This window comes from Tachyglossus aculeatus, chromosome 5 (assembly GCF_015852505.1).
Source record: "Tachyglossus aculeatus isolate mTacAcu1 chromosome 5, mTacAcu1.pri, whole genome shotgun sequence".
NCBI classification, from domain to species: domain Eukaryota; kingdom Metazoa; phylum Chordata; class Mammalia; order Monotremata; family Tachyglossidae; genus Tachyglossus; species Tachyglossus aculeatus.
The window spans coordinates 51,653,510-51,679,768 of record NC_052070.1 but is presented as its reverse complement, the minus strand read 5'-3'; the positions used below and the strand labels follow the sequence as shown (position 1 = coordinate 51,679,768).

At 46.9% G+C, this 26,259-nt stretch overlaps 1 protein-coding gene across 2 annotated transcripts in view; it reads left to right on the top strand.

Annotated features, from left to right (window-relative positions):
• The first annotated feature begins 524 nt into the window (after nt 1-524).
• DHRS3 (dehydrogenase/reductase 3) overlaps nt 525-26,259 on the top strand; it is a 43,474-nt gene continuing 17,739 nt past the window's right edge. Inside the window, exon 1 of one of the 2 annotated variants that reach the window (XM_038746322.1) lies at nt 525-1,541. In XM_038746322.1, the coding sequence (XP_038602250.1) occupies nt 1,347-1,541 (195 nt within the window). In that variant the 5' untranslated portion in view covers nt 525-1,346. Of the gene's footprint in view, nt 1,542-3,680; nt 3,702-26,259 lie in introns of those variants that run through there. The other variant, XM_038746323.1, reaches the window with a different exon arrangement.

Sequence of the window (26,259 nt, the reverse complement as noted above, 5' to 3'; positions counted from 1 at the left end):
GACAAGGTGAGAGGCGCCCACCCCTCCGCTCGCCCCTTTAGGGCCTTTGGCCCGGCTCTCCCGCCTGGGGGTGGGGAGATGGTGGGTGAGGGCTGGGGGCAGAAAAGGAATGCATTGCCGAGGGAGCCCGGTAACACAGCGTCTCGGTTACAGTGGGCTTCGATTACACTTGCAAGCCCAAGGGGGGCAGAGGCAGCAAGTCCTGGCTTGCAAAGCTGCAGCCCGAGAGGCGGGGGGGAGGGAAAGGAAAGGGAAGGAGGGTGGGGCGAGCAAGCGCGTGTTGTGTGTGCGTGTGGGTGTGTGGATGTGACTGTATGTGTGCAAATGTGTGCGTTTATGTATGTGTGCGGTGCAGAGATAGCGCCGGGAGGGGGTGGGGGGAGACCGCAGCCAGCCACTCACAGAAACAGTAGTGAAATCCAGCGAGCGCTTTACCTGTCAATCACACTTAATGGGGTATAAATAATAATAAAAAAAACCCTCCCCATCTGCGCTGCCGGGGGAAAGGCAGCGGCGAGTTTGGATAAGAGGCAGAGCTGACAGGGTGGACAATCTCCACTCTGGGAAGCCAGGGACTCCAAGTTGGGGGTGGGGGAAGAGGAAATAAATGCTGAAAGGGGAGACAGGCGAGAGTCAGGCGGGGTTGGGACAGGGGCAGGGGCAGGGACAGGGACAAGCGCAGAACCGGGGCGAGGAAGGCTTAGGCAGCTTGGGCCCTTTTTCTCTGCAGGCTCACAGACATGCACGTATATAAGCTGACACTGATTAGACCCCTCACTTTTTTTTCAAAGTGCTGGCAATCATATCTCATTTAAGCAATTTCCTGAACCTAAGAATAGCAATGAGCTGGGAGCCACTCGCGGGCTGAAATTGGGAGAAACTCAAAGCGGTTTCTCTCTTCTATTTTTTTTTTTTTCTGGGCGACTGCAATTTGCAAACTGGATTTTTTTTTTCATCTTGCACTTTGAAACTGCGGGCTGTCGCTGTGTGTGCGCGTGTGCTCGGTGCCTATTTTTTTTTTTCCTCTCCCTCCCAAACTCCTGACAGCCAGTAAACATTACCTGAGAAATCCCCAACGGAAACGACAGCTGAGACAAGAAGCTTCTTGCTTTGCACATTTCAACCCCCACCCCTGCCCCCCGCCCGCAGTTCTAACTTTCTGAGAAGCTTTTTCAAACCCAGAGGATTCTTCCATTTTTTTTTTCTGGGGGGGAAGTGGTTTTTATTTAGCTGGTGGCACCCCCCTCTTCGTTTATTTATTATTATTATTATCTGCAATTTTGGAGAGCTGCCCCCTTCTCTTTCCCCCACCTTCCTCCCGACCCCCTCTCTTGGGTTTTAAGACGATGGTGTGGAAATGGCTGGGCGCGTTGGTGATCTTCCCGCTGCAGATGATCTATCTGGTGGTGAAAGCTACCGTGTGCCTGGCATTGCCCGCTCGGCCTCGGGACCTGTCCCGGGAGAACGTCCTCATCACCGGCGGCGGCAGGGGCATCGGGAGACACCTGGCCCGGGAGTTCGCCCACCGTGGAGCCAGAAAGGTAAACCGGGCAGCTCGAGGGCGGGGGCATCTCGAAGCTGATGGTCTATTTGTGGGGAGGGCTGGGGGCTCCCACCTGACAGTGCAACTGCCCTCTCCCTCCCCCAACCCACGCCGAACTAGTCCAGCGCTTAGAGCAGTGCCTGGCACATCGTAAGCGTTTACCAACACCATCATTATTATTATCGTTAGTCAATTTCACCTTGTAAAAGAAATTGGGGAGGGGGGTTGTCCTGAATCTCGGTAGCCCCCACTCCAGGTGGCTTTGACTGTCTGGGGTGGCCTACACTCCTTCCTCTTTAGACTGGAAGCCTTAGTGGAAAGAGCCCCGGCTGGGTTCTAATCCCAGTGCCCCCACTTGTCTGCTGTGTGACTTTGGGCAAGTCACTTCACTTCCCTTTGCCTCAGTTCTCTCATCTGTAAAATGGGGTTTAAGACTCTGAGCCCCACGTGGGACAACCTGATGACAGTGCTTTGCACATAGTAAGCACTTAAGAAATGTCATCATTACCCCAGCGGTTAGAACACTGCTTGGCACAGAGTAAGTGCTCAACAGATGCCATCTGGAATTTGTACTCTGTCCAACCGGATTGTCATCAGTCGTATTTATTAAGTGCTTACTGTGCGCAGAACACTATTCCAAGCTCCTGAGGCTTCCCTACCCGGAAACCTCCCCTCAGCACATTCCTCCTCCAGACAACCCCTTCTCCCCCCACCCCCCTACTCCCCTAAAGGTATTTTGTTCCACGCCTCTTCCCCCTCCCCCCCAGGGTTGCCGCCCCAAGTGATCGTGGGGTGTGTGTGGTGTTGGAAGATCTCAAGAGTTGGTAACAAGTTGGCACTTTTTTATTTTCCTTGGCGTCTCGTTTCCAGCCCGAACCAGAACGCCGAGGAGGGTGAAACCTCTGCCCTGGAGGGAGGAGGGGGAGGGGGCTTTGGAGATAGGGGATTGGGGTGTTCGGGGAGACCCTCGGTGGGGGGGGGGGGGGAATCCACCCCTTCCATGGGAGCCCACCGGGTCCGGGATGACAGGAGCTCTGAGAACCCAGGATAACAGAGAGGAGGAGAGCCAGAGCTGGCAGGAGTTCCTGTCCTCATTTTTTTTCCTTTTTTTTTTTTTTTTAATTAGAGTCAAAGGGAGGGAATTTAGGCCCCGGGTGGGGAGGTAGCCCTGGAGGGGTGGAGGGATTCAGGGGGTCGCAGTCGTGGCAGGGTCCCGGGAGTTTGGGTCTGCCCCTTCGCTTTGGGACCCGGAGAAGGTCCCAAAGGGAAGGGAGTGAGAGCCTGTCTGCCTTATCCCAATTAGAGAAAGAGATGGGGTTGACTCATTCAGTGACAAGAGCGTTCGGATGGTGGATCGGCGTAAGTGCTGACTCCCAAGCTTGTGAACTGACAGGCAAATCCGTGGATTTAGTTGGAAACTTAAACCCTTGTGAGTAAGGAGAGGGGGATAAGGCCAGCAAAGTCAACTGACATGACAGTGAGCCACATACCTTGGGGATTAAATAAATATGTACTGTATAACTCCAAGTCTGCATGCAATTTCAGGTTGCTTTTGTTTCCCTCAACCCTGCAATGCGATTTACAATTCTTTAGAGGTTGAGGGAACAAGGAACTGAACTCTGGATCCAGGACTATCAGCGGAAAGCATATCGTTCTTTGGTTAACTCTTCCAGGGCCTTGCTTGACTGCTATGGCACTGCCATGATTCATGGGATGGAGCTCCCAACTCAGAAACATACACAAACATGCGCACATACACACACACACACACACAAACACACCACCACAACTTACCACCTTAGCAGCTGCTGAGTAGCAGGCTTGCAGAGGAGAAGGGCTCTGAGGTTCCACTGATTTTTTGCCAGAGGAAGCACATTAATGCATGGTTAGGAAATATGGAAAAATGCAAGGTCATGAGTTATTTTACAGGATGGTTGATTTCCCTAATGTGCTTTCATTCAAAAAATTGCAAGCCCTCAGAAGACAGGGAGTGATGGAGAAAGCATCCCTGCTTGGAGCATACGCCCCTAATGGTAAACTACATCAGCACAACTGTTGCGGAGGAATCATCCAATGAGATCAGGTTCTGATCCCCTGTATAACCCGTCTGCCGGCAAGCTGGTTGGAGAAGGCTCGGGGAAGAGCCCCATGGGTAAAGGTAACTGACAGTGATCCTAGTAAACCAATCACTTTTAAATCTGCCTGTAGATTGGGCAGGGGGGAGGTTACAACAGAAGGATGCTTCTGCTAGATCTTGGTGATGTCCCTTCTCCGACATCAGTAACCAATTCCCATCACATAGCCTGGGGCAGTACAGTTCCTACAGGGAGTAGATGCAGGGAGCATTTGGGAATGCTTCTTATACTGATTCTCCTGGGAATGCCCAGCTCACGGTAGACTGAGGGATCTCATTTTCTACAGGGATGAAAATGATGTTGCTTTAAGTTTTCCCAATAGCAGAGTCAAATATTCTCTTGGTCTGCAGTTCCTCTCTCATGAGGGCTAATTGCAGGAGAGCTTTAGGCGTGGATCGGAACTAATTATATTTCATTTTCTGCTGCTGCCTTGACAGAAGCTAAAATGGTAAACTCCTGACACCAGCGGTTTACCAAAATCAATCTTCTCTGTGGGAGTTCAGCTGCTGCCGGCGTTGCAGGGTTAGTTCTGTGCTGGGGTTGGTTCCGAAGCATAGGCATGGTCAGCTAACGGGGCGCTAGGAGAAATGAAACTGTTCTCGGTGTTTATTTTCTGTCCAGTTGAGGTGGAAGAGTGTGAAATCAAGATCCAAATTCTAATCTCAGATGGGTAGTCTCTGGTCTTGGACAGTCTCGCAAGAGTGGTGACTGTTCTGACACCCACATCCCCTACTTGCATATTATTTGAGGTAGGCGGCGATGTTTAACCACAGATTGCAGATGAAATGATTCCTTTAATTGGGTTGGTTCAACTTGTTTTTTCTTAAACACATCCAGACCTGACCGTCCAGGGAGAGTGGACCCTGGATTGATAGAGGACAGAAAAGCAACAAAAGAAAATTACCAGAGCCAACCACAAAAAAGACAATTTCCCGCTAGGCCCCTTTTAAGAAAGGTGACTGTGGCTGTCTCAGTCTTCTTGGGTCAGATGAGCCTGGTTTACGAGGAGCCCCAGAAAAGACATCCCGATGACTTTATCAATCAATTAATCATATTTATTGAGCACTTACTGTGCGTGAAGCGTTGTTCTAAGCACCAGGGAGGGTACAGCATAACAACTGGTAGTCGCCATCCTTACACACAAGTTTACAATATAGAGGGAGAGAGACATGAATAGAAATAAATAAATTACAGATGCGTATGTAAGTGCTGTGGGGCTGAGTGTGGGGTGAATAAAGTGTGCAGATCCAAGTGCAAAGACAGTGCAGAAGGGCGAGGGAGAAGGGAGTAAAAACGCGAAGCACAGTGCCAAAATGGTAATCTGAAGGTCAGTTAATCCAAACCGATGGATTATCTGGATCGAGTCTGGGCTGGATAATGGGGAAAAACTGTTTGGATAATCAAGCAAGTACGAGCGTCCCTGTTTGAGGCCGCCACACCCACTGATGACCAAGTCCCACACGATCCCATCTGGGCTCAGCCCCAGTAGCCCAGTTCATCTGGAGAATTGTCTGTGTACCTTATTGGGGGGTGGGAAGGTTTTTTGGAAGTCCGTCAGACAAAACGCCCTTTGAGCCTTGCTCAGGGCCCCCAGAGTCTAATGGTTAACCAAGTTCGGAGCAACTTGGTCAGGTTTTATCTGGGCCGTCCTGCTGCAGTGAATTCTGTTTGTGCTCCTTTCCTTGAACTTTCCCCCAGAACAGTTCACAGGCCCCGGGCAGAAAAAGCACATGCTCTTTCTTACCAACAACTGTAGCATTGTAATTGAAGTGACCTTCACAGCCAACAGTTACTTTTGTGGTTGATATGACTTCAGCCAGAGTCACTGAAAGAAAGAAGTGGAGTGGGAGGGTTTGTTTGATTGCGAGGTCCAGGGACTTGGTAAATACTTGCTGTGGCTCCCCGGACCTGTCCCCCTGCACTGGGTAACTGGTTTGAGCAATAGTGAACATTAGGCTGATATTTCCAGTGCTGGAACCGTGATGAAGTTTTAGCCCGATGCCTGCCTTCACCAGAGGAGTGCACCCTGGACTCAAGAATGCGTTCCATAGGGTAAAATGGGATTAGGTTTTCACATCAGATTTGCACTCCCAGGATCTGGTTTAGTCACTGAATTTATGTAACACCTTTCCTATGGCAATCTTTAATGGACTGGCCCTTTAAATCCTTCTGCATTGCCCTATGAACTTGGATCATTTGATATTCACCCCACCCTCATTCCCAAAGCACTTATGGGCATAGCCATAATTTATTTTAAAGTCTGTCTTCCTCTGTAGACTGTAAACTACTTGTGTACAGAGAATGTGTCTACCAGTTCTGTTGCGTGGTACGCCCTAAGGGCTTAGTACAAGGCTTTGCACATGGTAAGTGCTCAGTAAATACCATTGATTGATTTCAATAGCTTCCATCCTCCGGAGAATCTCTTCCTTCCAGAATCTCTACCTTCCAGTTAGAAATGCTGATTGGTAGTGATGGGTCAGGTGGGTATGGGCTGCTTCACTTGCATCTTGAAAGCACTTTTTCTGATTCTGGGCCTTTTACCAATCCTCAGCTTGATCCAGCCAGGGTGCAGGGTTTAGTTGTCTCTGGCTCACTGGATACACAATTCCTCTTGGCCATTTGCCTCCTGTGGCACACTGGATGTTCCCCAGAGCATTTAGAGAGGTCTTTACCTGCTGCCTTACTGTTACATTTAAAAGCGTCTCAGGAAGACTCTTTCCACTCATCAAGCATGAATTACCTGACTCCTCCAAGTTTTCCTTGGAAAGTTTGTTCTGATGGTGGCTTCCCTTCATTTATGTTCACTCTACTGTCTCCCTCCTTCCTGGGGATGGAAGATAGGACTGCTTCTGCCCACAGATTGAGAAAATTCCCATAATTCCAGTCTTTTGGGCAGAGTTTCTGGAGTTGAGGATTGGTGACAGAGAAGCAGTGTGGTCTAGTGGAAAGAGCACAAGCCTAGGAGTTAGGACCAGGGTTCTAATTCCTGTTCCGCCAATTGCTTGCTCTGTGACCTTGGGCAAATCACTTCACTTCTCTATGTCTCAGTTATCTCATCTGTAAAATGGGGATAAAATCCTCCTCCTTCAACTCAGACTGTGAGCCCCTTGTGGGACACGGGCTGTGTCCAACCTGATAATCGTGTTTATACCCCAGTGCTTAGAACAGTGATTGAGACATAGTAACCATTTAACAAATGCCATTAGAAAATAAAACGAAACTAAAATAAAAAGATAGTCTATGTGAGGTCTTGGGAGACAGGGTTTGAGTCAGGGCAGAGGTAAACCTTGAATTATAATAACTGTGGTATTTATTAGGCATTCATTCATTCATTCAATTGTATTTATTGAGCACTTATGGTGTGCAGACCACTGTACTAAGCGCTTGGGAAGTACAAGTTGGCAACATATAGAAACGGTCCCTACCCAACAACGGGCTCACAGTCTAGAAGGGGGAGACAGACAACAAAACAAAACATATTAACAAAATAAAATAAATAGAATAGTAAATATGTACAAGTAAAATAAATGGAGTAATAAATCTGTATAAACATATATACAGGTGCTGTGGGGAAGGGAGGGAGGTGGCAGGGGGGATGGGGATGGGGAGAGGAAGGAGGGGGCTCAGTCTGGGAAGGCCTCCTGGAGGCACTTACTATGTGCCAAACCCCCCTTTCAAGGTCGCACATGGAGAGTTTCCAGAACTCTACCAGTCTTGACTGCGGGAGGGAGTGGCAAGCCAAGGCATACCCATTCCATTCCTAGCTTGGCCATTGGCTAGTGAGTGGAAGGCAACCTGCTACAAGTCAAAACTCACCCATGCTGGGCAGCAGAGGCATGGGAAAGAGTCGAGGGTAGAGACTCAGGTTTACTGCATAGAAGGAGGCAATGTTAAACCACGTCATTATTTTTACCAAGAAAACTATGGATCCACTACCAGAATGATTGCAGATAGAGAGCGGGGCATTCTGGGAGAGATGTGTCCGTGGTGTCGCTATGGGTCAGAAACAACTAGACGTCATAAGACAAGTCAAGATGTGCCAAGCACAGTACTAAGTGCTGGGGTAGATATAAGCTAATCAGGTAAGGCACAGTCCTCATATGGCATGGAGCTCACAGGGAGGGAAACAGGTATTTCATCCCTATTTTGCAGATGAGGAATGAAGAAACGGGCACAGAGAAGTGAAGTGACTTGCCCAAGGTCACACAGCAAGCAAATAGCAGAAGTGGGATTAGAGAACCCAGGTCCTCTGATTTCCACGCCCAGGCTCTTTCCATCCCTGACGCGCCACTTGTCTGCTATGTGGCCTTGGGCAAATCACTTAACTCCTCTGTGCCTAAATTACCTCTTCTGTAAAATGGGGATTAAGATTGTGAGCCCCATGTGGGACATGGACTGTGTCCAACCTGATTTGCTTCTACCCACTCAGGCGCTTAGTACAGTGCCTGGCACATAGTAAGCGCTTAACAAATACCATAATTACTATTTTTATTATTAGGCCACTTTACTTCCTTTGTAAACAGCTGACTAATGACCTGGCCCTGCTCACTCTCAGAAAAGTGGCACCTGCCTCCCAGACCTCGAGGAAAAGGTCTAAGTGTCCTTGGGGGAAGCCCAACCCTGGAGCACAGAGGTCTTTGGCAGATCCAGGAATAGAATTAATCAATAAATGTTCTTTATTGAGTGCTGTGTGCAGAGCGCTTGGGAAAGTACAGTACAACAGAGTGTGTAGACATGCACCCTTCCCACAAAGATCTTACAGTCCTGAAGAGATGAATGTAGGTGTTCTGCTGCCTCGTCCAGCATTGCCCTAGATACAATTCTGTCACCCCGGATACAGCTCACCTCCATCTTCCCCTCAACCCCACCCGGGCCTCATTGCATAGGATTTTCCATTCTATTAATCTCTCTAGTGATCTGATCACCCTCTCTCTGATAACAGCTGAAGAAGCAGCTGTGCTTGCCATCCCAGGGAGTTGATTCCAATGTTGAAACCCCTCCCTTACCCTGGATCCCTTCCTGGCCCCCTTTTTCCACCTCCCTTCCTTGCTTTGGTTGTCTTTGGAGAGTCTTTGGTTGTCAGTCTCCTGCCCTACCCCTTCTTGTGTCATCCATTTCTGCTCAGTCTTTGGAAAGCCCGAAAGGCAAGGTGACTTGCATACATGTCCACCCTATTGGATGGGCGGTGCTGGTATGGTGCACTTTGGCCAGTTTTGCATGGGGCCAAGCTTTTTACGGTCACCCTCTTCCCACATGCCTTCAGCAGCAGGGGCGTGGCAGAGAGCACTGATGTGAACAGGACTGGGTAACCTTCCCCTACCCTGGGCGTGTTTCTCCTCTCTGGGCACCCTCTCTCTGGTGTTTTTGTTAGCGGTTGCCCAGCTGGGTGAGGAAGAGTCCCCAGGAAGGATTGTTAAAAGTGTGTCCTTTTCTGGGGGACCACCAAGAAGAAGGAACCCCTCTAATTACCTGCTCTACCCTCAGTTAAGTCCAGGAAAAAGGTTTAGTGGGGAAGTAGCATGGACTAATGGAAAGAGTATGGGCCTGGGAGTCAGAGGACCTGGGTTCTAATCCCGGATCCACCACCTGTCTTCTGTGTGACCTTGGGCAAGTCACTTCACTTCTCTGGGCCTCAGTTAACTCATCCGCAAAATGGGGATTAAGTACTCTTCCCAACAATTTAGACTATGAGCCCCATGTCCCACCTAATTATCTCCTATCTACCCCAGTGCTAGTGCAGTGTCTGACATATAGTAAGCAATTAACAAGTACCATTTAAAAGACAAGATTGTAAAAGCTATAGTGAAACTTGAGGATTACCTCTCTTGTCTTATGCTGTCGAGCCATCTCCAACCGATATCAACTCCATAGGCACATCTCTCCCAGAATGCCCCACTTATGTCTGCAATCATTCTGGTAGTGTATCCATAGAGTTTTCTTGGTAAAAATATGGAAATGGTGCCTTTTCCACACAGTAAACTTGAGTCTCTGCCCTCGATTCTCTCCCGTGCTGCTGCTGCCCAGCACAGGTGAGTTTTGACTTGTAGCAGATTACCTTCCACTCGCTAGCCACTGCCCAAGCTGGGAGTGGAATGGGTAGGCCTCTATTTGACTCTACCTCCCATAGTCGAGACTTGTAGAATACTGGAAACTCTCCAGGTGTGATCCTGAGAAGGAGGAGAGTACCTGTAGGTCTTAGTTATTTGCCTTTTCCCGATTCCACAGATCTTTAATAATAATTGTGGTAATTATTAAGCATTTAGTCTGTGCCAATCACCAAACTAATCCCTGAGGAAGATGCAGAAAAATCAGGTGAGACGTACTCCCTGTCCCACATGGGCTCACATTCTAAGTAGAAGGCAGAACAGTTCTTAGTACAGTGCCTGGCACATTGTAAGTGCTTAGCAAATACCTTAAGGCTACTGAATTCCTATTTTACAAATGGGGAAACAGAGGCACAAAGCAGTTGTGTGCTAGGGAAATTCACACAGCAAGCGAGTGGTGAATCCAGGATTAGAATCCAGGTCCTTTTACTCCCAGGCCCATGCTCTCTCCACTAGGTCACTCTGCTGCTCTGAGACTCAACTGTACTTTTTATGACTGGGGAAGACACCCATTCGGCCTCCAGATTCAGGCTGGACAGATCAGGGGGGCAGAATTCCCCAGATCTATTTCTGGATCTGGAGTGGCCCTGTGGTGACACCTGATTTTTGCCTCAGTTAACTCATCTGCCAAATGGAGTTAATTCCAATTTATCTCCCAAAGCAATCTAAGGATAAAGAAAGTTGATGTCGACAAGCTTCTCAGAGGCTGAAGGAAGATTTGAGTCAAATTACGGAACATTTTGTTGTTCTGTAGTTCTCCAGCGGGCCTTGAGGGCCTGTGAAACAACTGAGACATTTTGGATGGGAGCATGGAAGATTTCCCATCACAGAGTCTGTATGTAGCAATCATGTGGTTAGAGATTATTGCACAAGGCACTGAGATATGCATATATATATATATATAGAGAGAGAGAGAGAGAGAGAGAGAGAGTCCTATCAAGGAACTGATGTGTTGCTTTTCAATTGATGAACAGCACCACTTCCAGAGGTTTTCAAAACTGGATTTAACTGAGCCTCCATGCCAGGCTCAAATTGTTCTTTCTTCCTGATGTCTCCTCCCTTCTGGGGATTCCCTTCTCTTGAAGTAGTTAGATTTGTAATTAGATTGGTGAGCAACCCCGGCCACATCCTCAGCCTGGCTCGGCCTCTTAGGCTTTGAGACCTTTTTCCATCCAAGCCTCCTGGAAGGTCTGATTCAACTGCAGGCGCTGAGTTATAGTGGTGCCGAAGGTGCTTATAAACAGGAGCTGCTTGGCACAGGAGGAGAGATACAGTGAGGCCCAAAATAGATGCTCCCCATGGTTTTTCCATTACTCAAAGGTCAACTGGGCCACACAGAACACTCACCCTTCCTGCAAGACGCTCACAACACAAGTGAAGGTTGGATCCAAGATAAACAAACAGTCAAGACTTGTTCAGATTGGTTTAAACTTTGAACGCCTGCCCCCCCTGCACCATCACTGTATGTTAAACATTTCTTATGGTATTTGTTATGTGCTTACTATATGCCAGGCACTGTACTAAGTGCTGGGGTATATAGATGGTTGTCAGGTTGGACACAGTCTGTGACCCACATGGGGCTCACAGTCTTAATCCCCATTTTACAGACGAGGTAACAAGTGCAGAGAAGTGAAGTGACTTGCCCAAGGTCACACAGTAGATGAGTGACACAGCAGGTATTAGAACCCAGGTCCTTCTGACTCCCAGTCCTGTGCTCTACCTCCTAGGCCAAGATGCACTTCTAAAACACCCGCATAGGATCTCTTTATCTTGGGGCACATTGTACTTGTACCTTGTTCTTGAACGGAAGGTCAGTAGACCACTCCAGGGATCTGACAAGTGCAGAGTGATCCTTTTCTGTACCACATGAGGACTGTTTCCCAACAGCCTGTCCACAATGGGAACCAAGGCATTGATGTGTTTGCAGTTCCCGGAAGCTGAAGGGCGACAGAAGAAATGCAAGGGAGAGACTCAACGTCGCCAAGCACTAAAAAAAGAAAACCTTTCCCCTCCTTAAGCTGACATCATTGGGTCAGTCTTCGCAGCTAGACAGTTATGTCATCCCTCTTTGTCTGTGTTTCTCGGGGGGGGGGGGAGGGAGGGGTGTGTGTGTGTGTCTGTGTGTGCGTGTGCGTGCGCGCGTGCACATGTGCACACATTCAGAGAATATGATGCTGGGTCCTAACCCTGGCCCCGCCACTTGCCTACTATGTGTAACCTTGGGCAAGTCACTTAACTTCTCCCACAAATAGTGGGAAAGGATGAGTTAGACACACTACAGCAGGAAAAAAAAGGGTTACAGTCAACCGCAAACAGCATAGACTCTCAGTTCCCCCATCTGTAAAATGGGGATTAGTGCTATGAGCCTCATCTGGGACATGGACTGTATCCAACCTGATTAGCTTGTGTCTTCCCCAAGGCTTAGTACAGTACCTGGCACATAGGAAGCTCTTAACAAAAACAAACAAAAAAAAAACATTGAGGTAATTTTACAACCAGTGGTTGGGGAAATCAAATGCTTGGTGCCCATTATTTGTAAATCATTTTTCTCTGCTCCTGTAGATTGTTAAGTTCCTTGGGAGAGGTGTGGGGTCTGTGTTTGTGTGTGTGTGTTGCTTCTGTAGAACTCTGCCAAGTGCTTAGTACAGTATTGATAGATTGAGACAGAAACATCAGTGAAACCTGAAGTCAAAACAATTTGCAGACAAATTACAGTCATTAGCTCCCTTCCTGCTTTGCTCTTCCAAACACCGCACTGAATGCAGTGAACGAGGTATTTGCCTAGGTCGCTGTCCCTAGGTCCTGGTTTCTGTTCAGACCCAAGCTGTACGCTGGAACAGTGGAATGAACACCTTTCCCAATCATTCTGATGACATTAAGCTTTACTTGGTGCTCAGTGGATATTTCCAACAAGCGCTAATACCAGGGTTCATAGTTATGGGATTTTTAGATGCTTACAATGTGGCAAGCACTCTGCTAATAATAATTATTGTGGTTTTTGTTAAACACTATGTGAAAACACTTTCCTAAGCACTGGGGTGGTTACAAGATAATCAGGTCCCATTATGGGCCTCTCAGTCCAAGGACAAAGGAAAGTAGGTATTAATCCCCATTATGCAAATGAGGGAACTGAGGAACAGAATTGGATTTCTCTGTGCTCTTTGATCTTATATATTTTCCCACTATTCCTTAGGAGATTCAGAGGGCCAAGTGTTACTCTCTCCATTTAGAGTTGAGAAGCTGAGGTGTAAAAGATATTGTGACATCCAAGGTAATACAGCCCATAAGCAGCACAGTCAGTAGGTAGAACCCAGGCTTTCCCCCCAACCCAAAATACAGCAGCATAGTGGATTCCCCACACAGGATCTGTGGTCCTCTGTCCCATCCCATCAAAGCCTGGACAATTAATTGTGGAATTTGTGATATTTAGTGTTTACTATGTGTAAGCACTGTTCTAACCAGGTCGGACTCAGCCCCTACCGCATGTGGGGCTCAAAAATCCACACAGCAGAGGAAATAGGTATTTAATCCCCATTTTACAGATGAGGAAACTCAAGTCCAGAGAAGTTAAGTGGCCTCCCCAAGGTCACTCAGGCCAGGTTCTTTCGAGCAATAATAATAATAATTGTGGTATTTATTAAGTGCTTACTATGTGCCAAGCACTGTTCTAAGCACTGGGGTAGATATAAGGTAGTCAGGTTGGACCCAGTCCCTGTCTCACATGGGGCTTACAGTCTCAATCCCCATTTTATAGATGAGGTGACTGAGGCACAAAAAAGTGAAGAGACTTGCCCAAGGTCATACAGCAGACAAATGGCCGAGCCGGAATTAGAACCCACAGACTCTGACTCCCAAGCCTGTGCTCTTTCCACTAGGCCATGCTGCTCCTCTAGCCATCTTACTGAGATTGCCACTCCTTGGGGCAGAGACTTCATAGTTTGTGAGCCCTTCAAGGGACAAGGTCCAAAGGTCCAATTCCTATTCATTCTCTTGCAGCACTTACTAGAATTCTCAGAACACTGGGTCTTTCGCGTATCTAACCAGATGCTTCTCAAATTAGGAGGCTTGGAATGCAGTAGGAATCAATCATTTGTATTTATTGAGTGCTTATTCTGTGCACAGCAAGTTACTGAAAGGCTTGGGAAAGTTCAGTAGAGTGAGTAGACTCAAACCATATCCTCAGGGAGTTTACAATCCAGCCCAGGAGGCAGACACTAAAATAAATCACAAGTAGGGGGAAGCAACAGAGATTAAAGATATGTCTTTACAAGCTGCAGGGGGTGCTTGGGTGATGAGAAAATGCTGGAGTGGTTAAAGGGTGGGGGGGAGAAAGTGTGGAGAGATGAGAGATTAATCGGGGGTGCCACTCAGGGGACTGGATGGAATGGGATTCTTGCCACAAAAGAACACTCCACTATCACCACTGCATCCTATGGGGAATTTCAGCTCTTGACCTTTTCTGGAATCCAGGGGAGATTGGTGCTTCCAGAACCAGAGAGCTAGAAAGCCCATCACCTACCTCTCCCACTGGAGTCTTGAGCACAGTGGAAAAAAGATAAAAAATGTGCTTCTTGATTCAGTCTTACTGGTCATATGTGGGGATTTGTGGTGGGGGTGACATGAGAGTAGTCAGAGGAGGAAACCTCTACTGATTAATCAATCAGTGACATCTATTAAGTGTCTGCAGTTTGCGAAGGACTGACTGAATGAAGCACTGGGAATACTACATGGACTATTGCCAAGGAGGTTTCTGGATCTCAAGAGACTCATGAGTTAAAGCACGAACAGACACTGGGGAAGAGAGAGACAAGAAAAAAAAAAAACAGGATGCAAAAGTAATCGAATTGCCAACCACGAAAAAAAAAACCCAGTTCCAGTTCTGGTTAGAGGGGGATCATCCTAGCTGCCAAGTGCGAGGCAGGACCAAAGCATCATGATGGCCCCAATGTTCTTGCCTTATGCCGTCGACTCCTCTCCAATCCATAGTGACTCCATAGACTCATCATTCCCAGAATGCCCCACCTCCATCTGCAATTGCTTTGGTAGTGAATCCATAAAATTTTCTAGGTAAAAATACAAGAGTGGTGTACCATTGCCTTCTTCCGTGCCACTGAGAGCTGAGAGTTGAGTCTCCTCCCTCAACTCTCTCTCATGCCTCTGACACCCAGCAAAGGTGAGTTTTAACTTGTTGAGGATTGCCTGCCACTCTCTAGCCACTAACCAAGCTAGGAATTGGAATGGGTATGCTTCTACCTGACTCTCCCTCCCATAGCTGAGACTAGTAGAGTACTGGAAACTCTCCAGGTGTGATCCTCAGAGGGTCCCAGTGTTCTAGAGGTGGTGAAAATGTTTCCTTCAACTCTCCACTCCTGCAAGGGTGCGGTTCATCTGCCATGATGCCGCATACCTGGATGGGGTGGCCCTGGCATTCAGGCCACTCCAGGTGTCTAAGGTACTGGAAGGTGAAGGCCACGCAATCTGGATTGTGACACATTTCCGTACCCAGACAGGTCAGTGGTCCCTCCAACCTCCTGCCACCTCTGGTGACCAGTCGTGTGGAGAGATGCCGAGCCCTTGGACTCTGATCGGACAGAGGGCCACTTGTCTGTAGGGTCATCATTAACCAATCCTGATCGAGAGTCTTGAGAGGTGAATGATTTTGTTCTAAGCCGTATAAAAAGAGCTGCAGATCAAATGCAGCTAGCCCTTTAACTCAAAGATGCAGCAATCTTGTGAGCGGACAGCTAGGCAAACCCAGATCCAAGAGTAGTCTGGCCTAGTGGAAAGAGCACAGGCCTGGGAGGCAGAAGATCTGGATTCTAATCCAGCTCTGCCGCTTGTCTGCAAGTCACTTAACAGCCGCTTTTCCTCTCTTCCCTGAAGGTGTAGACTGTTTCCCTGATTTGGTTGAAAAAAATCCACTGGCCCGTATTTTTGTATCTAAAACACGGTGAATCCCTGCCTCAGTTACCTCATCTCTATTACAGTGTGATTAAGACTGTGAGCCCCATGTGGGACATGGACTGTGTCCAAACTGATTAGTATGTATCTACCAGAGTGCTTACCACAGTGCCTGGCACATAGTAAGCACTTAAATGCCATTAAAAAAAAACGTGGTTTTTAAGATGGATCACGTCTTCTAATTTTTCTGAAGGAACCCTCCAAAGGAAAATCAAAACGGGGAATTTTGTTCTGACCCTTTTCTAGCTATGCAATAATGACATTTAGCTTTGAAGGAATAGGTCCCTCTGTGGTGCAGTAATGAGATTCCCCCCTCTAGACTGTGAGTTTGTGGGCAGGGATCAAGTCTACCAACTCTGTTTGCTCTCTCCCATGTGCTTAGAACAGTGCTGTGCACACAGAAAGCATTCAATAAATATTGATTGATTGATTGATCCTCATAGCAAAGGAGAGGGGATGTTCTTGAATTTGTGAAAAGCATCCAGGGAAGCGTATTCCTCCATCTGTTTGGCTTGGTTCGAACTCATCATCAAAAGGACACCAGGATCAGAACCTTAGCTGGAGAATCTCTTTGAGTTCCGCTGAGCATTTACATCTTCTTTTCCTCTCCAATCTGAGCCAAGAAGTCAGGCAGATCACTCTGCCGCTCTTCCTCTCTTCCCTGAAGGAGCAGACTATTTTCCTGATTTGGTTGAAACAAATCCACTGGCCCTTATTTTGTCTCTAAAATAGTGAATCCTTGAGAGAAAATGAATCCTACAGCTGTGCAGGCGTGCTATATATGTGGTGTGTTTTATAAACAGCCAATGAAGGTTTCTTTGAAAAGCTTTAACTAAACTCAGTGCTGTCATACCTGGCCCTGGAAGCATTTTGAAACCAGTGGGGAGTCCAGGGGAGAGGAGGTTTGTGGTAGTTTTGTTTCAAAGTTTAGGTTGAAATTCAATCCAGTTCTCTTTGTCCAGCTTGCTCACTCCCTCAGTTCATTTTCCCCCTTCCTCAGTGTGTGAAATTAGCATGGGGGTCTTGCGCCTGAGGAGGGGTTTAGGTTTCCCAGAGCAGTTTTCATCTGAGCAGCCGAATTGATGGCCCGGTCTCCAGTCTCATTTGTGAGGAGTAAAGCACACGGAGCTTGGGTCTAATTATCCGCTGCTGCAATTTGCCTCAAGTGACTTTCGACTCTCTGTAATTTGTGGCCTCCCGTTTGACAGGTCCACAGGGGACAGGGAGCATACTGTACTTCAGCTGCTGTTGTGCGCAGCGTGGGTTGTCAGAGAGCAGAAATAAACAGGAAGCTTTGGTCTTGGAGCCAATTGGTCTTCATCGCGCTGGAATGAAGGGAGGGGGGAACGCTCCTGAGCACAGATCAGAGCCAGACAAGTGGAAGTTTGGCTTGCCGTCAGTGGCCCAGGGAGAACCAAACCTTGCAAAGCCGGTGGTCAGAATGGGGGTAATGGTAGTCAAAGCCTTGAGTTTGGGGGCCATCTCTCGAGGTCATCCTGGAGGGAAAGAGACCGAGGGCACTGGCCATGAGTTGCTAGGGATCAAGGTGCAGTGCCAGGACGCGGCTCCACATCTGAGTTAATAATCAGGTCAGACACAGTCCCTGATCCAGATGGGGCACATAGTCTAATTAGAGGGAGAACAGGTAATTCATTCCCATTTTACAGATGAGGGCATTGAGACACAGGAAGCAGCGTGGCTTAGTGGATAGAGAGTGGGCCTGAAAGTCAGAAGGACTTGGGTTCTAATCCCAGCTGTGCCACTTGTCTGCTGTGTGACCTTGGGCAAATCACTTAACTTCTCTGTACCTCAGCTACCTCACCTGTAAAATGAGGATTATGACTGTGAGCCCCATGAGGGACAGGGATTGTGTCCAAACTGATTAACTTGTATCTACCCCAGTAGTTAGAACAGTGCTTGGCATATAGTAAGCACTTAAGTACAATAATAATAATATTTGTACTAATATTTGTTAAGAGGCCACAAATTACAGAGAGTCGAAAGTCACGTGAGGCAAATTGCTGCAGTGGATAATTAGACCCAAGCTCCGTGTGCTTTACTCCTCACAAATGAGACTGGAGACGGGGCCATCAATTTGGCTGCTCAGATGAAAACTGCTCTGGGAAACTTAAACGCCTCCTCAGATGCAAGACTCCAGTGCTAATTTCACACACTGATTATTATTATTATTATTATTATTATTATTATTATTATTATTAAGTGACTTGCCCACAGTCACATTGAAGGCAAGTGATGGAGCTGGAATTAGAATCCAGGTCCTCTGATTCCCTGGCCTGTGCTCTTTCTACTAGGCCATGCTGCTTCCCTAAGATTCTCACCTGTAGAAACCTGGATCTATAGGGGCCTTCAGAAATCATCATCATCATCATCATCAATCGTATTTATTGAGCGCTTACTATGTGCAGAGCACTGTACCAAGCGCTTGGGAAGTACAAATTGACAACATATAGAGACAGTCCCTACCCAACAGTGGGCTTACAGTCTAAAAGGGGGAGACAGAGAACAAAACCAAACATACTAACAAAATAAAATAAAATAAAATAAATAAATAATAAATCATCTAATCTGTTCCCCTGCCTCCATGCAGGACTGTACCAAAAACACCTCCAGAAAACGCTATCTACCTCTTTCTTAAGTGTAATACATGTATTAGTTCAGTTGAGGAACTGAAAAGTTCCTCAAGGCCCTGACACTACTTTATGGTAGCATGGCTGTCTAGGTCTGAACCCAGGATACCCTTTCTGATCTGTTCCTGTTGTCAGTGGAGAAACGCAGGGATGTATAGTGGTTCTGGTCTTGTTCAACTAATTCTATCACAGCCATGCTAGAAGAATCAGCAGGAGACCAGGATGGTGTCAGAAAATATTTTTTCACCTCTAGGAAAGTCATCCAACTCAACATCATCCAAAATCCTAGAGACAGTCCTTCAACAATCAATTTATGTGAGTGACTGTGCCAGAGAGGACCGTGCCCAAGAATACTTGCAGATGATTTTAAAACATTTCACCAAATTAGCCAGGTGGTATGGGCTGATAATATCTCTTAAGAAAACTAAGCTGATGAAAGCCAACACCCAACCAAAACTAAGCTGATGAAAGCCAACACCCAACCAAATATTAGCAACATGGAGTTCAATGCCATCAAGAATTCTGTTACCTAGGGAGCACGCTGATGTAATGGTAGACAAAGTAGAAAATTGAATCCAGAAGGTAAATGAAGAAGGCCAGTGCATCATTTGTGCAAGTGTGTCAAACAGAATATGGTAGCAGCATGATATCAGGCAGACCAAACTAAAGGACTGCACAGTTGTAGTGTTGTCCAGCTTTCTCTATGGCTGTGAGACCCCCACCCCCATGCAGATGTCACATCCAATTCCTTGGACAGATCCAACAGATCATCTACAGGACATAATAGCACAAGCAGTGAAGATTTGGAAAGTAGCAGATTCCTAATGTCACAAATATGCTCATCTCAACACACCATCACTGGGTGGGACTTGTGAGGAGAATGCATGACAGCAGGTTACCTAAACTTACTGCTGTCTGGTGAGGTGAAATTGGGAAACTGAAAACAAAGAGGGCAGGGAAACATGAAAAGATGTGGTAAAACAAAGCCTCAGAACATACTGCATCCTGACTGAAGCCTGGGAGTCAGCTGCTGGGGTAGATTAGCATGGCGCACTGCCACTAAGAAAAGAGAGGTTCTTTTCGAGCAAAAGCTTGGTAAAGAATTAGAAAAAAGGAGGAAAAAAAGACAAAACAGAGCCAGGCGCTGCAAACATTAACATCACCACTTAACAAGGGTCAATATTTTTGTGTACGTGATGTAGACAGGATTGTGGGTCCCAAATGGGTCTTTTCAGACACACCCAACTCACAGGTGATAATGGTGTCTTTCAAGTATGAAGTCAGTTAATCATATTTAATGAGCATCTAGTGTGTGCAGAGTACTGTACTAAGTGCTTGTGAGAGTAAACTATAACAGTAAACAGACACATTTTCTGCCCACAGTGAGTTTACAACTTTCTCAATATGTATGTTTTAAATATATGTATGTCTATGTGAATCATGTACACATGATCATATATATGATCCATACCCATCTCAATCCTTTCAGCCTAACCAGTCTCTCTTTTTTCCTAATCTAAATCCCTCGTGCTTCAATTTATATCCAATCCCATTTGCCTTACCTACGTGGAAACTAAGAGTTGCTTAGGGTCATTGGCCCTTTGGCAACTCCAATCCAGGCCCTAAAAGATTGGCTGTGCCCAGCTGGTGTGGGAAGAAGGAGAGGGAGAATTGTAGTGTAGTGAGCCACGAGTCCAAAGCAAACCACACAGGGGAGAGATGGTTTTATTCAGGGTAGATGTCGAGGTGGCATTGCCAACCTTTAGTTCACTGCAGAGCAACAGCATTAGTGGAATTCATTCTTGGTCTGCTCTTGGACACCTCAGCTTTTAATGTGACGAGTGCTGCCTTTCCTGCTCAAAGTGTCTTGTGGATCCGGGAGCCAGCTTCTTCCAGATCCATTGTCTGATAACACTGACGCCAGCAGGGAAGGGTCAAATCCATGGGGTTTGACCTTTGTCCTAGCAGAGATTAAAACGATTCCTAATTAATAGCCTGTAGAATAGATAGTTACCTTGGCAAGACTTGCAAGTAATTTAAATCGCATGTCTGCTGGAATTTGGCCATAAATTATGCTTAATTAACCAAAGGTCTTACACACCAGCCACTCACGGCTGGTGTTTCCATCCTAATTACATCTTATTGGAGACGTTGCATCAGGAGTAACCTACTACTCTTCACAACTGCTGCTTTTTATCTTGGCCTGACTACAGTGTGGTTTTTTTTTTTGGTAGGATGAAGGGAGTTTTTATAAATAACAAAGAAAAAGAAATCCCCTTCCATCCTTCTGGCTGTGTTGTGTGTCTTTCATACCTCAAAACATAATTGCCCCCTCCTCCAGGAAGTCCTCTTTGATTAAACAGACCTAGATCAATGAATCAGTGATATTTATTCAGTGTTTGCCATGTTCAGAGCACTGTACTAAGCTCATGGGGTAATGCAGTATTACAGAGTTGGTAGACACATTCACTGCCCACAAGGAGCTTGCAGTCAAGGTCAATCAATAATCAGCACCTATTGAGTGCTTACTTTGTGCTGAGCACTATGCTAAGCTTGGGATAGTACAATATAACAGAGTTGGTAGACATGTTCCCTGCCCACATTGACCTTACATTCTAAAGGACGATCTCAAACCCAACCATGAGTATATATAGAGATTGGGCACATGCAATTTCGTTTGCAGATGTACATACTGTACAGTGCCTATATACATAAATATGTATTGCTGGTATAATTTTGTTTGCCTTGCCTACTTAATTCGATTTCAGTATTCTTGAGGAACCAAGATTGTAAACCTCCCATCTACAATAAACACCTTCATCCTATCTAAATCTCTCCAGTGCCTATGATATCTCTTGGTCAGTGTGTGAATAAATGGATTATTCCATAGTTGGTTGATGGGGAGTGGATTTATCAGTAAAAATGGCAATATTTGCTAAGCACTTTCTATGTGCCAGACACTGGGTTAAATACAGTCAGATCAGGAACAGTCCCTATCCCACATGGGGCTCAAAGTCTAAAACAGAGGGGGATCAGGTATTCAATTCTTATTTTACAGTTGAGGTAACAGCCACAAAGAAGTTGTGACTTTCCCAAAGTCACACAGCAGGCTAGTAGAAAATCTGGGATTAGATTCCACCACAATAAGAATAATAATAAGTGCTTATTATGTACTAAGCACTGTACTAAGCAGTGGGGTGGATACAAGATAATCAGGTCTAACAGTCTCTTCTCCACATGAGGATGGCAGTCTAAATCAGAAGGAGAACAGGTATTGAGTTTTCATTATACAAGGGAGGAAAATGAGGAAGTTTGGTGACCTGCCCAAGGTCACACAGCGGGTAAGTGGCAGAGCTGGGATTGAAACCCTGGTCCTCTGAGCCCCAGTTTTTTTGCTCTTTCTAGTAGCTCATGCTGCCACGCAAGACCAGAGCTTCCACTGGAGTATGCAGGGTGCCTGCTTACCCCAGAGCTGGGAGGCATTTTTGAAGGTCGGCCAGAGATCCGTGAGGAGACTTTATCACAAAGAATCTGGTTGGTGTGGCTCAGACCTGGTGCACTGGGAGATTAGGTTGTTTGCAGTACAAAGGCCCTCTCATGAGGATTATGAATCCCAGAAATCCATGAGGTTTTGAGCTCCCTAGCTCCTCCCTCCCATTATCCAAACCCATTGACATTGGAAAGTCACAGTGTAGCAGCTTACCCTGAAACAGTGTGGCCTAGTTGAAAGAGCATGGGGCTGACAGGCAGAGACTTGGGTTCTAATCCCAGTTCTGCTACTTGCCTGCCTTATGCCCTAGGGCAAGCCACTGGACTTCTCTGTGACTCAGTTTCCTCAACTGTAAAATGGGGATTCAATACACATTGTCCCTCCCCCTTAGACCATGAGCCCCATGTGGGACAGGAACTGTGTCCAACCAGATTATCTGGCGTTTAATACAGTGCTTGGCACACAGTAAATGAGTGCTTAACAAATACCACAATTATTACAGTTAAGCCACAGCTTCAGGCATATGATGATTATTTTGCACTCTGAATTTAGTGTCGTCTTGTGCATCCTTACCTATGACAACCTCGTGCAGGAGAAAGATCATGGTCCTGGGAATCAGGAAACCTGAATTCTAGTAAACTCTGCAAGTAGGGCCAGTGCTTGTTAGAACTACACCCCCATTGGTGAAAGTTTCTGACCAGAGAAACCACCACCACCATTTCAGGTGGGCAGGCTCAACAGCTATCCTGAAAAATAGATGGCTAATATAGGTATTGGTAGTTTCAGTTTTGGGACTGAGGCTCATACATCATTCTTAACGGGAGTTGCCATCTACTCTTCTCATTTGTCTGATGGAGAAACACAGGCTTGGAGAGGACAGGTGTCAGACAATCACCTTCCTAGCTGTGAGGAGGGCAGTCCTCAAGCACTTAGTACAGTGCCCTGCACTCAGGAAGTGCTCCAAAAGTACAGTTGACGGATAGTATCACTGAATCCTCTGTTGGAGATGATGAACAGAAACAGAAGCTATTCCACACTCCGCAGCCTGCAGATTTCCCCTGAATTTGAAGTGTGAGATAGGATCCATGCTTGCTTTCGCTTCCTTGGCCTTTCCTCCAGAGTGCTGTTTTTGTGATATGTCTTGGAATCAGACCCAGGAATCCGATCAAACGGCAGCTGGTTTCCTGAGTTGGGCTGGGTGTCCCATCAGCTGCTCCGAGGGGGCCTTAGCTCGGGCATCAGGATGAGCAGATTGTCCTTAGCTCTGATTTGCCGACCGTCTGCCATCTGCTGCCAAGGGTAGGGCAGGCCTTGCACACATTGTAACCAGGGGGATAAAGATGAAAGCGTTTCCTGCACTTGCAATATTTAAAGTCCCCCTTGAATAGCAAACAGAGCTATCGGCCCCTTGTGACCAGCCTGTTAGGCAAGGCAAGAAAGGTGAGATTGGGCTGTGAGAAAGGAAGCATTGGGATCCAGTATAAACCCTTAGGGAATGGTTGACTGTGGCCTCCCTAAACTTGGCTAGCTTTGATTTTTTTTAAATCCCACATTTTGAAGGAGGGATGGATACAGAGCAGGGTGGCTTCCTTCCTTCTCATTTGCTGGAGAGGAAAACAGAGAGATAGGTTTTCCAGGATTTCCAGCAGGAAGGGACTTGGCCCAGTGGCTAGAACAAAAGGATCTGGGTTCTAGTCCTATCTGCTTGTAACCTTGGGCAACTCACTTCACTTCTCTGTGCTTCAGTTCCCTCTTCTGTAAAATGGGACTTAAGACTGAGCCTCACGTGGGACAGGGACTGTGTCCAACCTGGTTATCTTGTATCTACCCCATCGCTTAGCACATTGCCTGGCATGTAGTAAGTGCTTAACAAATGCCATTTTAAAAAAATGAAGCAATGCTGTGGAGCCACCCTCCTCTATCCGAGGGGGGTCCAGAGGCCCAAACCTAGGTCCATGTATTGTGGGTAGAGAAAGGAAGAAGAAGGGGTCGGGTGCTAGGGACTTGAGGCCGATCGGGTCCATCCAACCTCACCCGTTGCTGTTGTGTGGCAATGACGTGTGGCTGAGTTTAAGCATCCCGCGAGGATGCCGGGGAGGAAGGCCAGTGGCTGCAGGGCATTTATACCGTGGTTGCCTACTGGCCGGGGGTAACCTTTGGCTGGCGCTGAGCATGTGTGGCTGAAGGATGGGAAGAAGGCCCTGGACCTCGCATCTCATTTACAGCCCCGGGTTCACCCGCGGGTCAGCCAGCTCCTAATGACATCATTACATTTGTTTACCACTCTCGGAAAGGAAGTGCTGCTATAGCGCCATCTCCTCCCCCCTCCCCTCCTCTCATCCTCTCCCCTCATCCTCTCCCCTCCTCTTTCCAGCCACCCCCACCCCTCACTTCCCCTTCCCCAGCCCTGACCTACACCCCTCTCCCTAGGCCCTCCCGGAGCAGGGTGAGCAAATCTCCAAACCCCAAGCAGGCTCTGGCTTCCGTCCCTCTCCCCAGCCCCTTCCCATCCCAGGACTGGACCTTCCCAGGGTAACGGCAGTATGGAAGCGCTGGTTAGAAGCAGAAGTTTCTTGGGGTTTTGTTTTTTGTTGTTTTTTTTCTGGTGTTATGGTTTGGGTTTTTTTGTTAATTGCAAGCAAGTTTTACTTCCTCCCCACCAGAAGATGGGAAGGTTATCAAGGGCATCTACCAGCTTCTTTGCCCCAAGTCCGGGAAGCAATGTAGCCTAATGGACAGAGCACAGGCCTGGGAGGCAGAAGGACCTGGGTTCTAATCCCGGCTCTACCACTTGTCTGTTGTGTGACTTTGGGCAAGTCACTTCACTTCTCTGGGCCTCAGTTACCGCATCTAAAATAGGTATGAAGTCTGTGAACCCCAAGTGGGACACGGACAGTGTCCAACCTGATTTGATTGCATCTGTCTCAAAGCTTAGTACAGTGCCTGGCACATAGTAAGCACTTAACAAAAAGCATTTTTAAAAAAGCCAAAGAAGCAGCACTGAGATGACCTGGGAAATGTGGGGACTTTCGGGAGCACTGTACCTCATCCTCGCACTTGGGGCCTTCCACATTGTGTGAATCCAGTTCAGAGTAGAGGAAGGAACTGACTCTAAATGAAATCTGGGTTCCTTGGTTGTGTGCCCTAAGGAAGCCTACAGTGAACTTCTCACCCCAGAAGTCATTTGTTTGGCTGGCTATCTCCACAGTCAAAAAGAATTTCCCTTAGTCCAGGTGAATTATATCCAAGTTATCATCAAACATTTATATGCCCTAGAAGACTGGGGTGGGTGGAGATGGAGGAGGAAGAGGTGCCGAAGATGAGGGGGGAGAAGTTCTTTGCCCCGAAAAACTATGACTATCTGGTGGGGAGACAAGATGGATGAAATAAAATCAGAGCCAGATTGGATGTGTTGGAAGAAAAAATGCCAACCACTACTAAGGAGCTTTTGTTTATTTGTTTGTTTACTTAAATGGGATTTGTTAAGCACTTACCATGTGCCAGTCACTGGACTAAGCACTGGACTAAACTAATTCAGTTTGTTTGAAAGAAGCAATACATTTTTTTCAAGTGGGATTAACTAACCCTTTGGAAATTTCCCTAAACCAATCAAGCAGTGGTATTTATTGAGTTCTTACTCTATTCAAAGCACTGTACTAAGCACTTGGGAAAGGTCAATACAGTTGGTGGACATGCTTCTTGCTGTCAAGGGGCTTACCACCTCGTTGAAATGCAACAAAGATAATAATTATAAAATGATTTTGGAGTTAATTACAGCAACATTTTCCTGCCCAGGAACTCAAAAACACTTGACGCATTAACTTGGTTATTCTCCCATCAACCTCTGAGGTGAATAAAGGACAGGTGCCATTATCCTCATTTTCTAGCTAGGGAAACAGAGCTGGGAACAGAGAGGTTAAGTGGTTAACGCAGGGTCACACAGCAAGCCAGTGGCACAGTTGAAATTTGAATCCCTATCTTCTGACCCAGACTACACTTCCTTATTTCTCCCAGAGGGTTTGGAAAATAGCCAGAAAGGCGAGTTAGACTGGTTAGTTATTCGGATTTTAGAAGCATTCCCCTGAGGATCCTGACCTCTTCCTTACTTAAACTTGATCCCTTTGGCTCTGTGAACTGGGGAGTTTATTTTCCCCTAGAAGCTGGGATGAGGACAATGAGAAAATCATTTTGCTTTTCTTCCCCTGGCAGGCATCCGTTGCCTCTGGGCTGCTTCCTCTCCCTGAATGTTGATTTCCTCACCATTCCTGGGTCACTTCTTTTCCCAGCCACTTTGTGCATGGCTTTTTGCCTCCAGGGAGGGGGATCAGCAGCTCTCATGAAGCCAAAAAGCAAATAAAATAACCTGGAATTTAAAAAC